General features: G+C 40.2%; 2 protein-coding genes across 5 annotated transcripts in view; one reads left to right on the top strand and one right to left on the bottom strand.

The window, feature by feature from the left end:
• SDCCAG8 (serologically defined colon cancer antigen 8) overlaps positions 1-16,402 on the bottom strand; it is a 101,553-nt gene extending 85,151 nt beyond the window's left edge. For all 3 annotated transcript variants that reach the window (XM_026041083.1, XM_026041084.1, XM_026041085.1), the window contains exons 1-7: positions 16,291-16,402; positions 7,452-7,607; positions 7,259-7,338; positions 3,032-3,142; positions 2,486-2,611; positions 2,070-2,204; positions 573-637 (exon numbers count right to left, since the gene is read on the bottom strand). In XM_026041083.1, the coding sequence (XP_025896868.1) occupies positions 573-637; positions 2,070-2,204; positions 2,486-2,611; positions 3,032-3,142; positions 7,259-7,338; positions 7,452-7,607; positions 16,291-16,357 (740 nt within the window). In that variant the 5' untranslated portion in view covers positions 16,358-16,402. The remainder of the gene's footprint in view (positions 1-572; positions 638-2,069; positions 2,205-2,485; positions 2,612-3,031; positions 3,143-7,258; positions 7,339-7,451; positions 7,608-16,290) is intronic.
• Positions 16,403-16,983: 581 nt separating this feature from the next.
• Positions 16,984-20,597, top strand: part of CEP170 (centrosomal protein 170) — a 95,001-nt gene continuing 91,387 nt past the window's right edge. For both annotated transcript variants that reach the window (XM_026041078.1, XM_026041076.1), the window contains exon 1: positions 16,984-17,026. The gene's annotated coding sequence lies outside the window, so the exon portion shown is untranslated. The remainder of the gene's footprint in view (positions 17,027-20,597) is intronic.

The raw sequence follows: 20,597 nt of genomic DNA, 5'->3' as shown, positions 1-20,597 counted from the left end.
GTTACGTGAAGGAATATACGTTACGTGAAGGAATATACGTTACGTGAAGGAATATACGTTACGTGAAGGAATATACGTTACGTGAAGGAATATACTGATTCAATCCTTCAAAACTACATTGGCAAAGCTTATAATACAAAATATTAAAAGTTATATGAGGTAGAGGTTTAGTCCAATCAAAACAAAAAAGAAGCTATATCTTAATATTTTTACAGATTTTTTTTTCCTATATGTCTTTTTTCTTTTTTTTTTTTTAACTTTCTTTAAAGAAAGTAAAAGTGAGAGAGACATTTTATATCATGTTCTGCGACTCAGTAATTTCTATAAAAACAATAAATCAATGGAAGTTATAGGATGCATAGTATATATTGCTGATATTGCCACATAACTGGAATACATTCAATTTTACCTTTAGATTTGACAGGATGTCATGTTAAATTACCTTCCAGGGAAGCTGTACACAATATTCAGTCATTATTCATTTTCTTACTTGAATTCAACTTACCAGTGGCTCACATTGTTAAAATTCAATAATATTTGTAGCAATTATTTGAAGAAAAAAGTCATTTTACCTCAGAGACTGTACTTGAGCATCAAGGATATCAACTCTTTCTTGATAAAGAAGTTTCAATTTTTCCTACAGGAAAGACACGGGGAAAAAATGGTATCATTTGCTTTCTTCATAGTCCTGTCTTTATAAACAAACCTAGACAGCATCCACCTTCACCAATTTCCCTTGAAAAATATAAAGCTTTTGAAACACTAGTTTTGGAGAAAAACAAGTATTTTACAGTTTTCTGAAAGTCTGCAGAAGGAATGAGCCTCCCTTTTTCTTATTTCCACACAATTTGCCAGATCCTTATAGGGTGTCCATTGTACTAGCTCCACTCATTTCAAATGTCTACAGTAATTTACAAAACTGATCTTGTTTGTTGCGTTTGCCCCTCCCTTCCCTGAAGTCAGTAGAATTAGAAGAAATTGTACTGTTCTTAAGAACTTAATGTAAAGCTACTTATTTACAAAACTACTACCTGACAAAGGACTAGATATATAAATTGCTTTATTTAGCATTATAGTTAGTGATGATGAACCAGAGAGAACTCCAAGAAGTTACGTCTCTTTCTATGCTAGAGTGAGTCAATCAATATGATTCTCTTAATCCAAATATGACAGACTAAGGGGCACTTAGTGCAAAAAAATAACATCTTCAGTTATTTGAAAGCTAAGGGTTACAGAAGATGTTTTCTGCTTCAGAATAAACACAATATAACAAAAATATATTTTACTGGGAGAAATTAGATAGTTTCAATTTCATCTTGAAGAATCAAAACGTCCTTTAAATTCCACAGTGCATGCATGCACATGGATAAAATACACAAAATCTGAGGTCAACCATACTTCTTTCCCCAACAGATGGCAATGATAGACATTTCTTTGGCTATATACTGACGGTTATCTGCCTCTGCTGTCTTCCCCCCTCCACATCTCCCCCACCTCAAAAAAAAAAAAAAAAAAAAAAAAAAGAAAAAAAAAGAAAAAAAAAAAAAAAAGAACAAGCAAGACAGAAAACAATTGCCTTTGAATCACAACAAGATCTTCTGTCTCCCAAAGCACAGCATATGTTACTCAGGTCAGGGAAGATAAATTAGACAAAGTCACTTTTGCATCTTGCTGATCCTGCCCTGCTCCAGGAGCAGATGACTCATTGCAGCTAAATTACAGCACCAGTTCCCACCTGCCTGTGGGTACAGTTACTGCCAGGAATCTCATGAGCACTATAGACTGTGCAGCCATCACTGACATGACCCCCTTAAACCAAGTCTTACCTCTGAGAAGCCAGCATTTGCAGAGAGAGCGCCTACCAACTGTGTCTAACTGAATAATAATAATAATGATGGGATAATGAGAAGATCAGCTTCGAGGAAAAAGATTTCACCTCAGATTACGCTTCAGCCAACCAAAACTCATCCCATAAGGCTGTCGGAAAATTAATCATCAGAACGACAGCAGCAAAGATGCACTGAAAGCTTATCTAGAGGTATGACCCTGCAATGAAAATCAATACCAACCAGTTCTGAGTGCCATTTTTCTCCAACTGCTGCCGAGGCCAAAGCCTGCTTTCTGTTACGTACAGGTGACGAGGTGATGGGCTGATGCACACTACAGTCATCACCATCGACAGGCCAGGAGCTTTGAGTATTTGCCTAAAATAAAAATATTAATGATTCAGTTTAACTATGTAATCTGCTTATTAACAATAATTACATAAGTATTAAATATTCTAATATTCTTTACAGTAACATATAAGAACTAATAAAGAAACTAATTTGGACGGTAACCTCTGAGAGCAATGTTATCAACAGTAATCCATGGTTTGAAAGTGTCATAAAATTGTGACTGAAATTCACTTACATTTACACTGCCTTTAGCTAAAGCAATCAGGTCCCTGGGCCTTTATTAAGGCAACAGAAAAATAAGAACTTACTGAGGCATCCAGGAGAGTTTGTTCTCTCAGAGTGTGTTCTGCAGTTAAAAATTTCAGTTTCTGGTGGAGTTCCTCATTTTCAAGAACAACTACTCGTATTCGATCTTTCATCCCACATAATTCCTCCTATAAGATAAAGGAATTCAAGTAAAAGACTCCTTGAGACTGTATTATCAGACTTTTAAATATATGTTGAGAACAGGAGGCTGATTCTAGGTTTTCAAACACACAATTACCTTAACCCTTTTAAAAAGATAGTTTTTAGATGAAATCTGTTAGATGCAAATGAAAGTACTTCTTTAAAAAGAAAGGAAGAAAGAAAAAAAAAAGATAGTGTGCACTTACATATCTTTGGATACCATGAAGCAGTATGCAGGCTACCAAGATGCACAGTAAGGCTCAATATCTACTAAGCTGCATTGAGCTCAGTTTTGTTCATTACAACCATCACAATCTCAAGATAAAGTGTAAGCAATTTTAAAAATAATTCTTCATATTTAGGGGATCAGAGTTTTAGGAGGTAAAAATCAAAATGTTGCAAAATACCTTGCAGAACTTTACTTCAGCTTCTAGGTGGTTTATGTACTGGGACTGATCATTAATTATAGGAACAAGATCAGAAAGCGCAGGTAAATCTTCATTTGCTTCAGAGGGTCTCTGAAGGAAGCAAAGAATAGTGTGTTATTTTCTGTTTTTTTTTTTCCTCCATTTTTTTGCAATAAAATTTTGATTGCACACAATGTTATTTACAGTTTATAAAAAGGCATCAGGTACCTGATAGTTGTGAAGAGAGAAATAGTAAGAATTTTAAATCTCCAATAAAGTGTCACTTTTGTCAAAAATATACAATCACTTGATTAAGCAAATCCATTAAACAAGATTAAATCACTAACTCATTTGTAAATGATATTCATACCACTATTTAAGGGGATGATTTATTTTAGACAAACACAGCAGAGCATGTTTTCTTATAGAAAACAAAAATTTCTTTAAAGAAACTACTTAATTTTATATTACTATTGTGGGTATGCATCAGAGAATATAGCTGTAAATGCTAATTCATAATTGCCACAGAAACAACCATACCTGCCATTTTAATACCACTATAAAAATGCACACATTTTACTATAGACTGTGTTTATTAGAGAAAATTGTATTTTAAAAGGCACTTCTGAAAAACTCTCATTTCCTTTCTGACTTTATTCCTGAAGACTCTACTAATAGGTAAAAAGCTTCAACAGATTAAAAAACCCTCACTAACAACTACTGAAGACAGATCTTGAAGAAAGTCCCCAGTAGAGATTGATCAAGATAAAGAACTAACCCTCTGCCTTTTTTTTTCTGTTAAATAGGATTTAAGGAGATTTAAGCAAAATTCCTATTTTGTTAAATAGGATTTAACAGAGATTAAACTTGTCACCAAATTCGGTCAACGCACTATCTCAATAACTTTAAAGTGTTTACTCCTAAGAAAACAGTAAAAATGAAATAAGAATGAAAATAAATCTATCCTTAAAAATCTCAATTCAAATGGTCTCAGAAAAACTACAGCCTCTGTTTGATTATAATAATAAAATTCCTTCTTAGTCTAATAGAAAGGACTAAGAGTGAATACTTAATATATACACACTCACATATAAGGTGTATAAATATACTATAATATATAATTAATTATATAATTATAATAAATTGGTTAGATACAACAGTGATATACCTTAACAATAATTCTAATATGGTAACAATATAAAACATAAAGATGCCGATCTACAATGAAACCATCTTTGAATAACAAAGACATTTAATGGATATTATACCTTTATAATCAATTAAAGGGTTCCCATCAAAGCCTAATTATTTCTTTCAGCGTTGTTTTGTACCCTAGTTTGATATTTCACCCTGACAGACTTCATCTGCTAAAAGAACCCTGTAGGTGCATTTTAATGCTAGCTGACATATTTGAATTGCTTTGATTCCTGAAGCTAAAGAAAGCTGATCAGTGCAAACCCTCAAGTCTTCCTCTGTTAAAAAATAAAGAAACAACAACAAAACCAACAACATTGAATTGAGATAGTGAAATTGGGACACAAATTTAAAGTTGAATATATATATATATATATTTTCCACCATTTTATTGGTTTGTCAGACATTTGTCATAGTTTGAAGTGCCCTTCTTCATATTAATCACTAATAAAGGTATGAAGTGTATAGAAAGTTTGATAATAAGGGCCTCTCACAAACAAGTTATATTTCTAATATTAGTTTACTATTCTGGATGAAGAGACAAACCTCTTGGTACTAGTTTGAAAACAATACAAACCTATCATATTCTATCTCATATAAATTTTGACTACATAGATGTATGTTATTTTATGATCAGTTCAAAATAATTTAAACTGTTTGAATGTTATAGAAGAAACCAGACTGATAAAAACGTTAACATGCCAGCCTTTCCTCACTGAAGATGGATACGAGAAGTATATTTGACAATTGTCTGAAAATGTTTATGAACATGATTCATAAATAAACAAATCCATCTACTCTATGCTGTAAATCCCTGGATATCTTTTTTTTTTTTGTATTTAAAACAAAAACCCTAAGAAAATTCTCATTATAATAACAAAAAAATGAAGACAAACACAGCGAACAAACAAGGCAGTTGGAAGTAATTATTTAACCACTTCCAATCAAAGTTTTGGATTTAGTGCAAAACTACCACTGAAATAGGAATTATTTTCCATGCTGACAGACCCATTCAACACTATACTTGTTCAAAATCCAGAAGAAAGCAGCGAATAAACAAAAACACATTCTCTCTCTCTCTCAGCTCTACATTTGACATAACTGTCCGTCTGCCTCAGTGAGGAGCAACTGAGGAGACACCTGAGTGAATATCCAGGACTATCCAAGAAAAGCAGTCCTAGAATCGATTCTGACTTTTCAGTGAACCCCACCAGGGCCCACAACACGTAAACTCCAAGCTCCATCAAATCTGAATTCACCCTGCTTTAGTGAATATTAATCTCAACTAGTTTATACACAGCTTTAAGAAGCAGAACATACTTGTTAGTATACATGTAATGTACTTCCAAAATATTTGTATTCTATTCCTCCAGCTCCCTCTCATCCCTCACTGCTTTCTGAGAGTGTTATGGATACTTTTTGGCTAGCAGCTCCAACTATTCATTGACAAAAAAAAAAAAAAAAAAAAAAAAAAGCAGGAGGAAAAACTCCAATTATATTCAAATATTGAGAATTATATTCAAATAATATTTCATCAAGAAACAGAACAAACATTTAACATGAGAACCTTTCTATTGGTGTAACATATGCCAGCAGTGATAAGAGAAATGATTTCACTAAAGGGAACCGAGTTAATGTATATTTTCTTGACAGAAGAAGAAAGGAAGACTTAAGACAATTTATAACGTTATCACTATGATATTTCTTTATTTAAGATGTCTACATTTGCCCTTTCATAGAGCAAATGACAGTTAGATAATTTGTTGTCTTTTATTTTCATTACACAATTGTTGTCTCTTAATTAGGGAACAGATGCTTAATATTCTAATTACAGCTCAAAATAACATGCATTAGAGGGTGAAATAGTAAGAGGCTAGAGAGGAAAATATTTAAGCCAACCMAAGTTTTAAAGAACCAAACTTCAGAACTGAAAAATACACGCAATCAATATGAAACAACAGAAGTCTCAGGAACACTGTTCATATTTGCATGCCTAATATCCAGAAGTTTCCCATGTAAACATGGGAGTTTTATGAAATGCAAATGCTTGGCAGCTTTAGAAACTTGTTTTCTACACAACAACAAATGTTTTTGCCACCACAAATAAATTGCATTTCAGAGTGCCTCACAATTCAAAACCTCCAAACCCTAGGAATTGAGGACATTTTCAACCAGGCAGTCTTGCCTACAAACTGGCAAGACCCAACGGGAGGCAGTCACAAGGGCTCCGCATGGACTGAAGGTGTGGGGAACCTATGCTGGGTGCACTAAGGTAGCTGAGAGCCACTTGGGGACGTGGGCTTCAAATTGTTCTACTACTAGCTCATTTTTGGCAGGGAAGAGTCACTGGCACTGCTTAGTATAAACCAAACCAGTAAACGAAGGCCATGGGAACAATGTCTTCAATTCTTTTTCCTGGAGAGATACAGAACAACCACCAGATTGGACAGTTCTGTTACTCTTCCTTGGTCTATTTTGGTGCAGATCCTCTGCAAGAAAGAGGATCTGCACCAAGATCTACACCTTTACACTGTGTAAGGGTACCCCTGCCATGTAATTATTTTTGCCAGAGAATCACTGCATTTTAGTAAAAAGCTACAGAAACTGTTATAGAGACCTCTCCAATCCTCTGGAGAAAAGGTATGTTACAGTGTAAAGAAAGCCTCTCCGCATCCTCAAAGTAGAGTGCTAAAGATCAGCAAAGACAGGCTAATTTTACAGAAATCTGTCTTTGCAGTCAGTCTCAAATGTTTCCAAAACCAAAAGGATGGACTTTGGGTGGAGAGAAGATAAGGAGAAAAGTAATGTGATCTTCTAATCTTCCATTTAAAAGACGACAAGTCTAAATGCTGTATTGAGGAACTCCTTGTTTTTCTGCTGTGGTCATAAGCATATTCAGTTCTGGCTACCTCCTTGAGGAACTTCTACATTCAGAGAGATTAAAATAATCTCATTCTTCACTTTCATACTTCAGAGAGTAGCATATATGCTGTTCATTCAAATAACACAAAGAAATGAAGCAGAAATACATACAGAGAAGGACATCTTCCTCAACGGGGAGGCTTCACTCTCCAGTCTTTCCTGATTTTGCAGCAAAGCTTTAAGCTGATTAACTATGAAGAGAGTAAAAAAAGAAAAACTAATTAATAATCAAAAGTCTTTCTTGTTTGAAAGGAAATATTATTTATAACATTCCTGAAACTATTTGCTTTCAGAATAATCTTACCTGCATGACTGTGCTGCAGCTCCTGCCACGCTGAATTCTCTCTCTCATCTCCTCTGTCCAGAGAAGACTGATCAAATCCAGCTTCACTCTCACCCGTTGCAAACTGTCTTTCCTCTAAGGCATATTTCAGTTGATGGATACTTTCACTAGCACGCTCTGCAGGCAACCACATCATTTGCCACAAGAAAAGAAAAAAAAAGTATTTACTAATAGATATTCTAAATATGTTGAAATTGTGTATATATATAATGTATGTGTATATATATATATGCTGAAAATTTATACATTTTTTCAGCATCTATCTAGCTTGACTGTTTAATCCAACCCAGCCACTGGAAGCAATTACATAATACAAATAGCCAAAACTGCTATATGCCATAATTTACAGTAGAACCACTTCTTATTGTTTTAAAGGACAAATTACAAATAGCATCTTGGCCTGGTTATACTTTAGGGTTCTACAGCAGTGCAGGGAGCTACTATTAGAAGTTCCCAGTAGAAGCTTCAAATACTAGTCATACACTTGATCCTAAATTATTTCCTAGCATATAAAGCCTCATTGCTTTTCAAGCAAAATAATAGCTTTCAATCTATTTAGTTTGGTGTGTGGGATGGGCAGCATTTCTGAGTTGTAATAAGACACTTTGCATAAATTCATCTAGCAAAACAGAACCCCTCCCTGCTAGGCTGAAATCTAGAAGACTTCTGAAAGTCTTTCAAGAATTCACGAAGTAACTCAGAGGTGACATACGGAAAATGAGGAAAGACTGTTATTGTATTCCTTTCATATATACCTTTTTTTCTCATTTTATTCATGAAAGAATGGGAAACTTTCTAACCATAAATACAGAGATATAAATGCTGCATCACTCCGATGCAGCTGACATAAAACAGACATTTGAGAAATCTGCAGCTGAGAGATAATGAGCAAATTGGGAGTCTGAAAATATGGGCTCAGTTTTAGAAAATAATGAAGGCAGTTCACTCCAGAGGCAATTCACTCATTACTCATCTCTATTTATAAATAAGAAGTTGGAGGACAAGTATTCAATTCTTCTCCCCTTTAAGCAGTTAAAATACTGACTAGACTAGGACAGACTTAGAGCAGTGACTACATTACTACAGAACATATATGGCTTTAGGCAGCATTTAGCAAAGCAGGATTTTGAAATTCTACTGTAATGCCAAGCGACCTAAGAAAATAATCCATATATCAGTCAAGGAGCATAAATTCTCAGAYAGACACTGCCCCATCACAATTCACAGCCTCTTCATCAGGAATCTAAAACAACATTTCTTTTATGTCTTTTGTGACTAGAGCAAAACTATCCTCATTTAGAAAATTTTGTGAACAGTTAGTAATAATTAAAACAAAATACCTACGCCTCAACTTCTAAAGTATAAAATCATTGCTGTTTCCTTAAATCATCGTTCAATTCTTTACAAGTTTATTCTACCTCAAGACTACTGTATATGAAACATTCAGGTGCAAATCCCCACAGAACAGAAATATCACTCGTGAGACAAGGTTTGTAGGGAGAGATGTTAACGTTAACAGATGTCCAATCTGTTATCGGAGCAACTGCCACAGTTGGAAAAAAACAGCAAATTTTTACAGCATACAAGTCCTTCATTTATTCTTACATGCTCGTAATCTGTATATTTATAGTTATGTATAAATAACAATTAACTAAAAATATTTTTTTTCCTCACAGAGGGAAAAAAAAGAAAGTGAAAAATGAGTTACGCATTTGCTAGCTAGAACTCAGAAGACAACCAGAAGCAGATGTTAGACTCTGAGGCCTAAAAGTGACAATAGTTCCCTTTTTCACACTTGGAAAGAGGAGTAGCAGCTCAAGTCAAGGAATAAAAGTTGGGCAGGTATTTGGGCCCTCACTTTACCTGCCCTTTGGAATTTCACAAAATCTCTACTAAAGTTGGAAAAATATTTATTTTTCCTCCTTTTTTTTTCCACTTCTGTTGGATTTAACAGTCTTTCTCATTCTTTTTCTCCAATTGGTTACAACTCATCAATAGTTCAGAAAAAACACACAAAGAAATAAAATTTAAGACAGTTTATAGTCCAGAATGCCATCTCTCTCTGTGTTGATTTTTAGCAGTACTAACTTTTAATCAAACCCTGACCYACTTCTCACATTGTATTAAATTTCAGTACCCATTCTTAAAGGCCAGTCACTAGCATAGCATAACTTAGCACTAGCATAACCTCTTCGATTTTCAGCTACTCTATCCTTTAACTGAGCTTATATAAAAAAATGCATTAAAAAACACACTTTAAATACTTAAGACAGCAAAGTTATTAATATATTTCAAGAAGCAATGACTCATGAAAGAAATAAAGAAGCTTTTAGCTAAGCTACTCCTGCTGACTAATCAGCATCCTGAAGTTGTTCATCCAATCTTGAGTTCTTGGACGCTGTTGGAGTGGGAGAGTTAACCAAGAAATGCTGCAAGTTTCTCTCTAATGCAATATCTTACATATTTTTCAAACTATGTTGCAACTAGTTGAAGCCAAAAGTAGTTTGATACCAGCTAAGGTATTTAAGTGGTCAGTCATCCAAGAGCAGAAAATTGTCGTTATATATCTTTCACTATAGGCTTCAGAGATCCTGAGAGGCTGAATATTTGCTTTTACGCTCTATACTCAGTGATGAACTCCCTCTTTGCAGATGGAATACAGCAGGATAGCTCCTGAACTCCATGCTTCCACTTTAGCCTCAGAGATAAGAGATTTGAAGATGCTGTGCTCTCTTCCTGCAATATTTTGCGCAGCAGTAGGAACGAAGCACATTAAAAGCATCATCCATGTCTTACCAACATCCACTTTTCTTGACCAAACTTTCCCACCTCCACAACAAAGCTACCATATTTTTGAAAGCTGCCTCAAAATTTGGCCAAAGTCTCTTGAAAGCCTGACGGTTTCCAAACTACAGCAGCTGCTACGAGAGCTCACCAACCTGCCAGCATGGGAGGTTGGAGCTTCCAATATCTGTGCTTAGGATTCCCTAGGCAGAGAGGACCTGGCAGCTACATCAGTAAGAGATGAACTGGATCCGTAGAAAGGAAAAGTAGATTACAAAACTTTCTAAATAAGGAGTTAATGAAATATTACATAGCCGAGCTACCTGTGTTGCTCCTACCAATGCAAATATACCCTTTTTAAATCTGAAAGAAGCAAAAAGAACCTCTTTGAATGCCAACCGATAGGCATCAAAGAGYCTTTATTAAAAGGCAATATGATGATCTCATAATAAATTCAAAGTCACTAATTTTCAAGTGCCCCCMTATTTAAGCCAATTATGCTGGTTAGACTGTTACTGTAATTGTACCTTTTATAGAAACTAAGCCTCATTGCAAATGTAATGCAGAAAACTACTTATATGTAGTGCTATAATTTGCATACCTACAATTTACTCTCCTTTRTTCTCCTTCTCTGTGTCCTAAGTAGCCTATACAAGCACAATCTTAACATGTTTCTGTTGTACAAGAGCTCCACTCATGTCTTATACAGGTAAACCTAAGAATATGGATAAAGCTGGACTTCTCAGGATTAAAACATCAAGAAAACAAACAAACGTCCAATGCATTGATAGCCCAGTGTTTAAAAGGATCTCAGCTGCTGCTGTTAAGTGACAAAACAGTAACAAAAACTCATGGATATAAATAAATAGGAAAAGTCTAACTGCTCCATCAAAACCTTGTCATTTTTCAACTATTGAATAAGAATCACAGGAGCACTGTACTTTCCATATGGGACAAAAATACTATGTAGTGCCTCAGGAATGACATAAATGGCTGAAAGAAAGCAATGTATTGCTTATTATTCCAATGACAGAAGCAAACAGCTCCTTTAACCAGAATCTGGTTCATGCCACTTTAGCTAAAGCTTTTGGCTACATTAATTTATGCATAATGTTTTAGACTTAAACACCAATTAACATTTAAAAAAAGCACATAACAACATATATTCTACACACTGAATAAAGATAACTCTATGTCCTGAAATAAGTATTGGTAATTCATGTTATTGTTTCTATTTTTAGGCTGAGAGAGCTGGGCCTATTCAGCCTGAAGAGAAGGTTGAGAGRGGATCTAACCAGTGTCTATAAAACCCTCAAGGGAGGCAGTGAGAAGAATGGGCCGGCATCTTTCCAGTGGTGGCCAGCGACAGGACTAGAGGAAACGGCCACAAACTGAAGCACCAAAAGTTCCCCAGGAACTTAAGGAAGAAATTCTTAACAGTGAGGGTGACAGAGTCCTGGAACCTGGAGGTTGTGGCAACCTGGCATAGAGGTTGTGGAGTCTCCTTCTCTGGAGGACTTCAAACCCCGTTGGACACAATCCTGTGCCATGTGCTCTAGGTGACCCTGCATGTGCAGGGGGTTGGACTAGATGATCTCTAAAGGTCCCTTCCAACCTTACGGATTCTATGACTGTACTTATTTTTTTTGTAACTACAAAATTTAAGTATTACACCATGAAAATACATATTTTAAGTATATTATAGGCATTGCTTTTCTAAAAAGCATCTTGACGGTAATAGGGATTTTTTCTGGTTGGGAATGTCACTTCTACTGCTAAGAACAGTATGTCTGTTACATTAGAAACACATTAGCTGATTCATTCTGTTAACCAATAACAATAGAAAAGATCAAATTATAGGCGAAAGTCGGAATAATTTGAAGTAAAATACATGATGGAAGAGGATGCTGCATGTTCAAAGAGGTGATAATCAGCTCTGAAGCAGGGGGGTGGAATTGTGAGAASAGCGAAAACAGAAAAAACAGAGGAAGCATTGAACTGTGTTTGCGTAACCTAAACAGAAGACTCTTTTTTCAGACACTGCCCAAGACTGTCTACAAAGAGGACTCCCTTAAAAGAAAGCACCAAAGCCACCTCATTCATGAACTCAGAAATGCCACAAAAAATACTGAGAGCTAGCAGAGAGCTGAGCAAAGGAAGCAGTTCCTCAAAACAACAGAATTGCCTGAAAGACAGGGAAAAGAATTCCAGCTTGTAGGAGAGAAGTGTTAAGCAACAGAGATTGAAGGAAAACAAACTGCAGCTGTATGAAAAGGTTACCATGATTCTATCAGCTAAGGTTACTGGTCTAGTCCTAATAAAGTTCACAGGAGGACTACTGGGACTCACGGCTATAAACACAAAGAGCTCATTTGCTCTTATACCATGGTTCCCAAACAGAAAATGGTCCCAAAAAGACAGAGAGGAAGGAATTACTGCAATTCTACTGGGATTAAAAATAAAATAAGAAAAAAAGACAAAATAAGAGGCAAACAGAAGACATAATCACACCAGTTAAAATAAAACTAAACAACAACAACGGCATTTAAAGAGCTTTTTACTGTCCAAAAGTACTTCAGGTCTGACCTTGTTTTTATTGGCACTTGGGAGCCTAAAGGACTGCATAACGTACTTCTGTATGGGTAACATTTTAGCCTATTATTTAAAAATACCAAAGAAAAACATGCAGCCTACACAGAAGAGTTGTACTACCTAGTTATCTGGAAACGTGAGGTATTCAACAACGTAACTTTTTGTTTGGACAAAAAACCAGAAACCCAGTTAACTCCACTGAAATATTTGCAGCTCTACTACTGCAGAGATTTTCACCAAAACCTGGCCTTCAGTAACAATATTTCCACTCACTCACTTAATTTAAAATATATATTACCATGTGCTAGCTGTAACCCATTTGCTCTTCCCATTCGAGGAGCACTGGGCAGCAAGTGAACAGGTGTTGCTCGTAATGGGATTTCATTACCAAGTTCCAACCTAGAAACCTGCAAACAAGCTGAAAATCTCCTTAGTTTTTACTGTGTTTTGGTTCTTCTTGGAGTTTGTTTACTTACCTTTCTACTAATATTGGCTGCCAATGCCAGGTATGCCTATGACTTACACAGCACACAGCAGTTTTGAGACTGAAGGATTCCTAYCAGTTAGAGCCTCTGCTGCTGGAAGAACATTCAATGATGGCAATGAATGATTAAGAGCTGATTCACCAACCTCAAAAGGCCAGGAGATGCGTTTAGCAAACAGATATCACAAAACTGTGAGTTACTGATTCACTTATTTGACTCTTCTGTCTTCATATTTCCTTTGCGTTATGTGAGAAACAGACTATTTTAACCCACTGATACCCATTTAGCAGCTGTAAAAGGAGGCTATTGCTGCTTGTGTGAAAATCTACACATAATAACAAAAACTGTACAAATACCACTCTCTTAACTCTATATTACAATCACTAAAGTCCTTAAAGTCTAGACTATTCAAGAGTGTTGTTATAGGATCCTTGCTATTTCATCAGAAACCTCTGTTGACTTTAAGTCCAGTTATTACTTGGTCAGGACTTCTAGTCTCTTTCTGTTCTCTGACCACCTGCTTATGTTYACTGGAACCTAGCGCACACTGGGACATCGTGAGTATGTCCTAAGGGACCTCCCTTTCCAGCAGAGGACTGTATATAACACTAAYAAATAAAGAGTAAATAATGTGCTCTTGAGAACTTACACAACCTTCCAGCACAATGAAGAAGACCACAAAATGGTTCTTCTGATCTCCAGGAAGGATGAGGAGAATCTGCTGCTATGCATCCACCTGCACCCAGTCAAGGTCAAGCATTATAAGCAGTTTAAGAATGTCRCGTGTCAAAAATACCAAATCATGATGAAGGCTTGCTACCTAAAATCCCAGAACCCAGACTGGAATTATATGAATTTGCAGAAAAGTCTCAAACTGTATAATTATATTTAAAAAAAAAAAAAGAAAGAATTTCTAAGGAGTTGGTTACAGCAACTCATGAAGTAATAATGGCCTATAATAATCCTCAGTAAATCAACTGCTGCTGGTGCTAACAATGTGAGGAATGTTTTAGAGGTCAACAGCGTTAAAAATCGTTCATTACTAAGAAACAAACAGGTTGGTTGGGAAACTTCCTGGAGCCTGTGTGACACTCCCCTGCRCTGAGTTATGTTTGCAGTGTGACCCTACTGATCTCTACTCACCAAAAGGAGCTCCTGAGGCTATGGGATTAGTTCTATCTGCACAGCATGGAAAAAGGTCCCATGTTTCCCAGCATAATGTGGAAACCGGACAGAAATAGCCACCAGAAGGCCCAAAGTTCTGAGGTGACGTAAAAACTGTAACCAATCCAATGCAACAGAACCACAGCAAAAACAGGAAATGGGAAAAAATGAAGATTGAATGGGCAGCTTTAACGCTACTGTTTGTGTACAGTGAAAGGGCCCAAGCTGCAACATTCTTGCAAAAGGCCCTTTGAAGTTCCTGAAAGGTAAAAGTCACTTGCAGTATCCACCTAACGAGATACTAAGACATACTTCAACTCCATATATCAAAAGGCTACCTAACTATGAAGATATTAAGAATTCCCCATCACCCCAGTAGCTTTTCTAGAAACTCTCTTAGAGCAACTGAAACGTATAAAGGACCTAAGACAAAAGGCAAAAAATCTGGGCTCTATTGCCAAGCATTGCAAAGGATATTTTCAAAACAAGAGTGGTCTGAATAAACAAATGAACTCGGAAGTCCTTACCAAATTACACACAGACAAAAGACCATTTATATACCAAAATATAGATGTTTTTTAAACAATGCTATCCCTCTAGGCATGGAAACCTCTTTAAAAAAGCAGAAACATTATGCCATCAGATGATTTTCAGAGCAGCAATACCATGGCTGCTCAACTGTAGGCTTAAAGAAACAACAACAAAAACTCTGATTATTCAGCCCATCTGGCAGCATCACATGCAAAGCTTTATTCTTGAAGAATTGAATAGAAAGTCATTCATATCATAAGAATGAGAAGAAAAAAAAAAGTCTTCTAAATTGAGTTATGTATGGCAATTCTTATTTTTTAATTCATCACTTTTACATAGCACAAATGGACTCTACACATCTCAAGACACGTTCTGATTTCTCTGCTTTTAACTGTTCTACCTGTTGCTCCTAAATAACACTTAYACGTTTATTTATGCTACAGAAAAAGTTACTCAACATGATTCCTCAAAGCCCTGTTTTCAGGAACAAAGCAAGATACACTCTCAGGACAGATAACTTCCTATTTTGAGGAAGAAGCTTGACGTATTCACTAAAAATAAAGCATTGGGCAGCTACTAAAGATATGCTCATTGTTCTCGTGAGAATACTTTCCCCTCTTCTTGTAACAAGGTGTGCTTGGCGGTAACTAGCATTTCACCGGGCAAAGAAAGCMGAGCACCGTGCACAAACCAAGGGAAAGCTGAAAAGGGGCAGCAGCCCCAGCAAAGCCAAGGCCACGAGCAAGCCCTCGGGGGGCAGCCCCTGCGTTCCGGGTGCGGGAGCTGCCCGCCGGCTCGGGCAGAGCGCGCGGCGGAGCAGCGAGCGCCCGCGGGCACCGCCACGGGCACCGCAACCTGCCGAAGGAACGGCGGCAGCTAACGCAGCCGCGCGGACGCAGGGGAGCCCCCGTGCAGCGTTGCCAGACGCTGTATTTTCAGATGTATTCTGATTTTTTTTTTTTTTTTTTTAAATAGGAGCTGCAACTCCAGAGAGCACTTTTCGGAAGGAACAAACAAACGAATAAATAAACGGAAAGCCGGGCAGTCTCTCTCTCTCACACACACACTTTAGGTTTAGTTTCCCTCGGGCTGCCCGAGCCCGCAGTTGCCGCTCTAACTTTGCGCCCAGGGGTCCCGGGCGGATCAGGGGAGCGGGCGCTGCGGAGCGGGGCTCCCGCCGCTCCCCGAGCGCCGCCGCTCCGGTGCCGGGAGCCCCGCGGTGGCCCCGCGCCGGCGCCCCTCACCTCGGAGGCGCCGCTGGTAGCGCTCCAGGGACTCGTGCAGGGCGGGCTCGCCGCAGGGAGCCCGCATGAGGAGGCCGCGCGCCGTCCGGCCCCCCACGTCGCGGTCAGTCACGGCAGAACTACGACTCCCACAGTGCGCGGCGGCCCCACGGCCTCAACCGTTGCCACCCGCCAACGGCCGCGCCGCTGGTTACACAGGGCAGGAAGAGAGACTACAAGCCCCAGCAAGCAGCGCGGCGCGCAGTGCACCCTGGGAGCTGAAGTCCCTATAGGCGGCCTGGCTCTTTGTTGTGGCTCGCAGCTGCTCTCGCGCGTGCGCACTGGGCACTCTTCCGCCCGCGCTCCCGGCTCCGCCGCGGCTGGAGGGGAGACGCGATGGGCTGGGGGGAGGGGAGCGCTACGCTGTAATTCGGCGCGTGCGCACTGGGCGCCCGCCAGGCGGTGCGGACAGCGCCTTCGCTCTCCTATTGTCCGAAGCTGGCGCATGCGCAGCTGGCTCCCTGCGCCGCTCGCCGTTGACGCCTGCGCGCTGGCCTCCCGCCGCCCCCCCCCGTGTCATTGTGTGCGTTCGGGCGGCGCGTGCGCAGTGCCGCGCCCCGCTCTGCCCGTTAGCCGCTATGTGCAGGGAATAACGTTAGGGCGGTTGCCAGAGGGACCCGAGCGCCGCGTCGTGCCGCGCCGCGGTGCCGGCTCAGTGAGCGCCGCGGCACCACCGGGCACCGGCCTCCCAGGAGGGGTGAGTGCGGGCCGGGGGCGCGAGCCGGGCCGGAGCGGGGCCGCCGTTAGCCCGCCCGCCATCCATCGCCCGCCGCCGCCGCCCATTGTGCCCGCTCCGCTCCGCGCCGCCGCTGCCGCCTTCGCTGCCCTTCCGAGCCCGCGAGGCAGCCTCCCGGCGGTGGTGCCGGTGCCGCCGCCGCCGCGCGCCCCCGCCCGCGTCCTCCCCACCGTGCCCTCCCGCGGAGGGTTTCCGCCCCCCGCGGAGACCCTTCCACCGCGGCTTGGGCTTTTTGTCTGCTCGTGCTGTTTCGCTTTGCCTGCCGCCCCTGTCTCAGAAACCGCCCCCGCAGCGCTGCTCGCAACGCCGTGCGTTTCTCCGCGTTTGAAAAATGCCCCACGGCGTTCGTTTGACATGCGGCGTTTCCGCCCCCGTGGAAGAGCGGCGTTGGCGCGGGCCGCGGCGGCGGGGCCGTTGCCGCTGCCGCCCCTCGCGTTGCGCAGGCGACAAAGCGGGTGCCGCGGCGCGCCCCGCAGCGCCTCGGGCGCGCGCAGAGCAGCGCGCGCTCCCGCGTTTGCTTATTTATTTATCTATTTCTGCGTCTTTGCGCACTGGCTGCGCCTGCCTGCCCGGCGGGAGGCGGCGCCGGGCGCGCTTTGTGCCCGCGGCCTGGCGGCGAGCGCGCTGCGGAGCCCCCGGCGAGCCCGGCGCGGCGGCGGCGGCGGCGGCGGCCGCTGCTGCTGCTGCTGCTGCTGCTGCTGCTGCTGCTGCTGCCGGCGGGGCAGGGGCGCGGGGAGGGCGGCGCGGCGGGCGGCAGCCTCCGCGGCCGCGCTAAACGCCTGTCCTCTTAGCGCTGTTATTATTTTAAGCTGAGCCGCCTATTAGCCCGTCTGCTCATCTCCAGAATGGTATGTGGGGCAGGATGACTTCTGCAAACCGAACGCGTGTGTGATGGAGTATGCTGTGATTTCCTGTGATTAATTTCCTCTGGGCGTTATTTTGTGTGCAGATGCTGGGGAGTATGGCTGGAACTGAGCTCTCTCGGTATGAACGATCCTAACATTTATTTTGTACAAGGGGAGGAGGGAAGGTTAAACATAAATACATTTAAGAATTTTCCCTCCCTTTCTGATCTTCCAAGTTCTTCCTTACTCTTATATAAATATGTTTTGTTTTGTTTTTGGTTTGAATGTCAGAGTGGAGAGATGTGAGTATGCAGAGCATTTTGTCAAAAGCAGGACATAGGACTTTTTCTCTAGTTAATGAACTCTCTAAAAATGATTTGTAATGAATCAGATATTTTTTTTATATGCATTTAAGGAGACAATTTTGATGTGAAAGTTATTACCAAACATTCTTATCCTGGTATTGCATTTTCTTTGATATCTGTAGCCAACTATCCTGCAGGTGACCCTCTCCCGTATCAAATCAGGCTGGCTTTTGCAAATCAGAATAGGTTCTCACTACCTTGTGCTTCATTAGGTGTAATAGACCTGTCAGGAGAAATTYTTTAACAAATCCCTTCATCCCTTCTCTTGATAATTTTATGCTTATACAGTCCAGAGAAAAGCTGGTTTCCTTAAGGTGAGCTGGAGAGGTCCATATTCGCTTACAGATAGGAACAAGGAAGCTTCCTTGAGCAACTGGAACAAAGCCTAAACCACAAATAGCTGCAGAAATTGATTTCGAGGTCCCGTTTCCAGTTCTTTGAAATGCAGATAAAATGTATTTAATTTAAATGGACACCATACCTGGTACATCCTTGAATCTCTAAAAAGACAATTTCCTTGAACCACTGCCTTTCTTGGCTTTGGCAAGCAGAATCAAAGGGAGGTGGAACATTACTTTGTTATTCAGAAAGCCAAGAATATCTGTGAAATTCTGCTTTTGCTTAAAGAAATTTAACAGGGGAAGCAGGTGTTGAATGTGTTTAGATATCAAGCTTGTAGAAATTTTCATATCTACTTCTAGAATGTGTGAGGTTGTAAATAATGAAAAAAGGCCGACACTTCCCCCGCTTTGAAGAACTCAGTATGTGATGTAGTAAAAATGGGTAGGGCAGCACCYGGGAGCTTCTGCTCCTGCTTGAAATTTGAGCGAAGAAAGTTCTTAGTGGAGGATGGAGCTTTTGATTTGGTGACCGGGAGCTGGCGTTACGTGAGTACATCCTCCTCCTCCAACAGCTAGAGGTTTACAGTGACAGGGCACAATGAACCTTTGAGGGTCCTTCCTTTGACCTTTATTCCCTGTCCATGTTTGTTATGTTACGCTGCTGACCATGGTGCCTCCTCTGTCAGCTCCTTGCCTCGCTTACTGCCCATCTTCAGTGGAGTAGCTCCCCTTGCTGCCCAGGCTCCCGCTTCCCTGGCTCGCAGAGCATCCTCTCCATTGAACGGGGCAGGTGTCCAGGGAAAGGCAGCGTGTGGTCGCTTAGCCTCAGCACGGGCTAAATGTGAGCAAGAGTGGGTGGAGGCTGCCAGCCATTGGCTTAAACAGCTTTATGGATCCCTGTCTCTTGTACAGTTATAAGCATACAGAAAATATTAAAAGAAATTGCAAAGGCTTGTTTTTTTCCTCCGCCCCCCATATAATTTAGTTTTTTAGCCTCTATCCTATAAAACTTGGAAAGCTGTTTTCATTTTAGAGCTGTCTTTAGTTAGAAATTATATGACCTTTATAATACAGATTTTAGGTGTTTTTCAAAAAAACATGTGTTTTAAATTAATGTATATACTTTTTGTCATGTGTTATGTCAGAAGCAGCTTCTAGGGACTTCCAAAAAAAAAAAAAAAAAAAGCAACTGCTGCCAATGTCAGCTTTGAGAGAGGGAGACTTGAGTTTGGGAAAGTAGTCAGTTAGTCAGTGTTGCATCACTGAAGTTGACGAGTGTCTTTGTATCATTCAGGCCCTTAGATGGGATTAAGAGAATAGGTGAATATTGAAGGTTATATAAGTTAGCAAACCTGATATCCTCATATCTTACCCCTCTTCTCCAYGCTCATGTGTTTCYGGTGTAGCATGGAACAATCTGTCAYAGAACTGTGACACTGCTCTGGAACTTGTCTAACCACATGGATAGTTGATTCAGTTGAATAACCCAGGAGAAATAACTTTTTACTTCATTTTTTTTTCTTCTGAATTCAGGAAATAGAATTATCTTATTGTGTGGTGAGAGGAGTGCCAGAGCAAGCACACAGGATGGGAATGGGAGTGTCCAGCCTGTAGCAAAGGGTTCGTGTCTCCTTCGGTAGCAAAGAGCCTTCAGGTCTGCTCAGCTGTAGCAATCGAGTSTCTTCTGTGTCACTGCAGAATATTGTGGTCAGAAAGAGGGTTATGTATAAACCTGAGAAAACAAAATAATTAAAGCACTTTGTTCTTATGGCTAATGTTAAATGAGTATTTCTTCTGTTTTATAAATAGCTTTGGTCTCTGTTTTTTGAAGAAATTGATAACTGCATTTTTGTTGTGCTTTAAAGAAGATTTAGCCTTTAAATTCATAGATTCCTGTCTGAGAAGATTGGCAGTTATAATGTTCACTGTCTCCATTGTTTTGCTCTTTTTTTTTTTTTTTTTTTTTTTTTTTTTTTTTTTT

Source organism: Nothoprocta perdicaria, unplaced genomic scaffold (assembly GCF_003342845.1).
Source record: "Nothoprocta perdicaria isolate Ctin4 unplaced genomic scaffold, notPer1 scaffold_278, whole genome shotgun sequence".
Lineage (NCBI taxonomy): Eukaryota > Metazoa > Chordata > Aves > Tinamiformes > Tinamidae > Nothoprocta > Nothoprocta perdicaria.
Note: the sequence above shows the minus strand (reverse complement) of the source record. Positions and strands in the feature narration are given on the sequence as shown.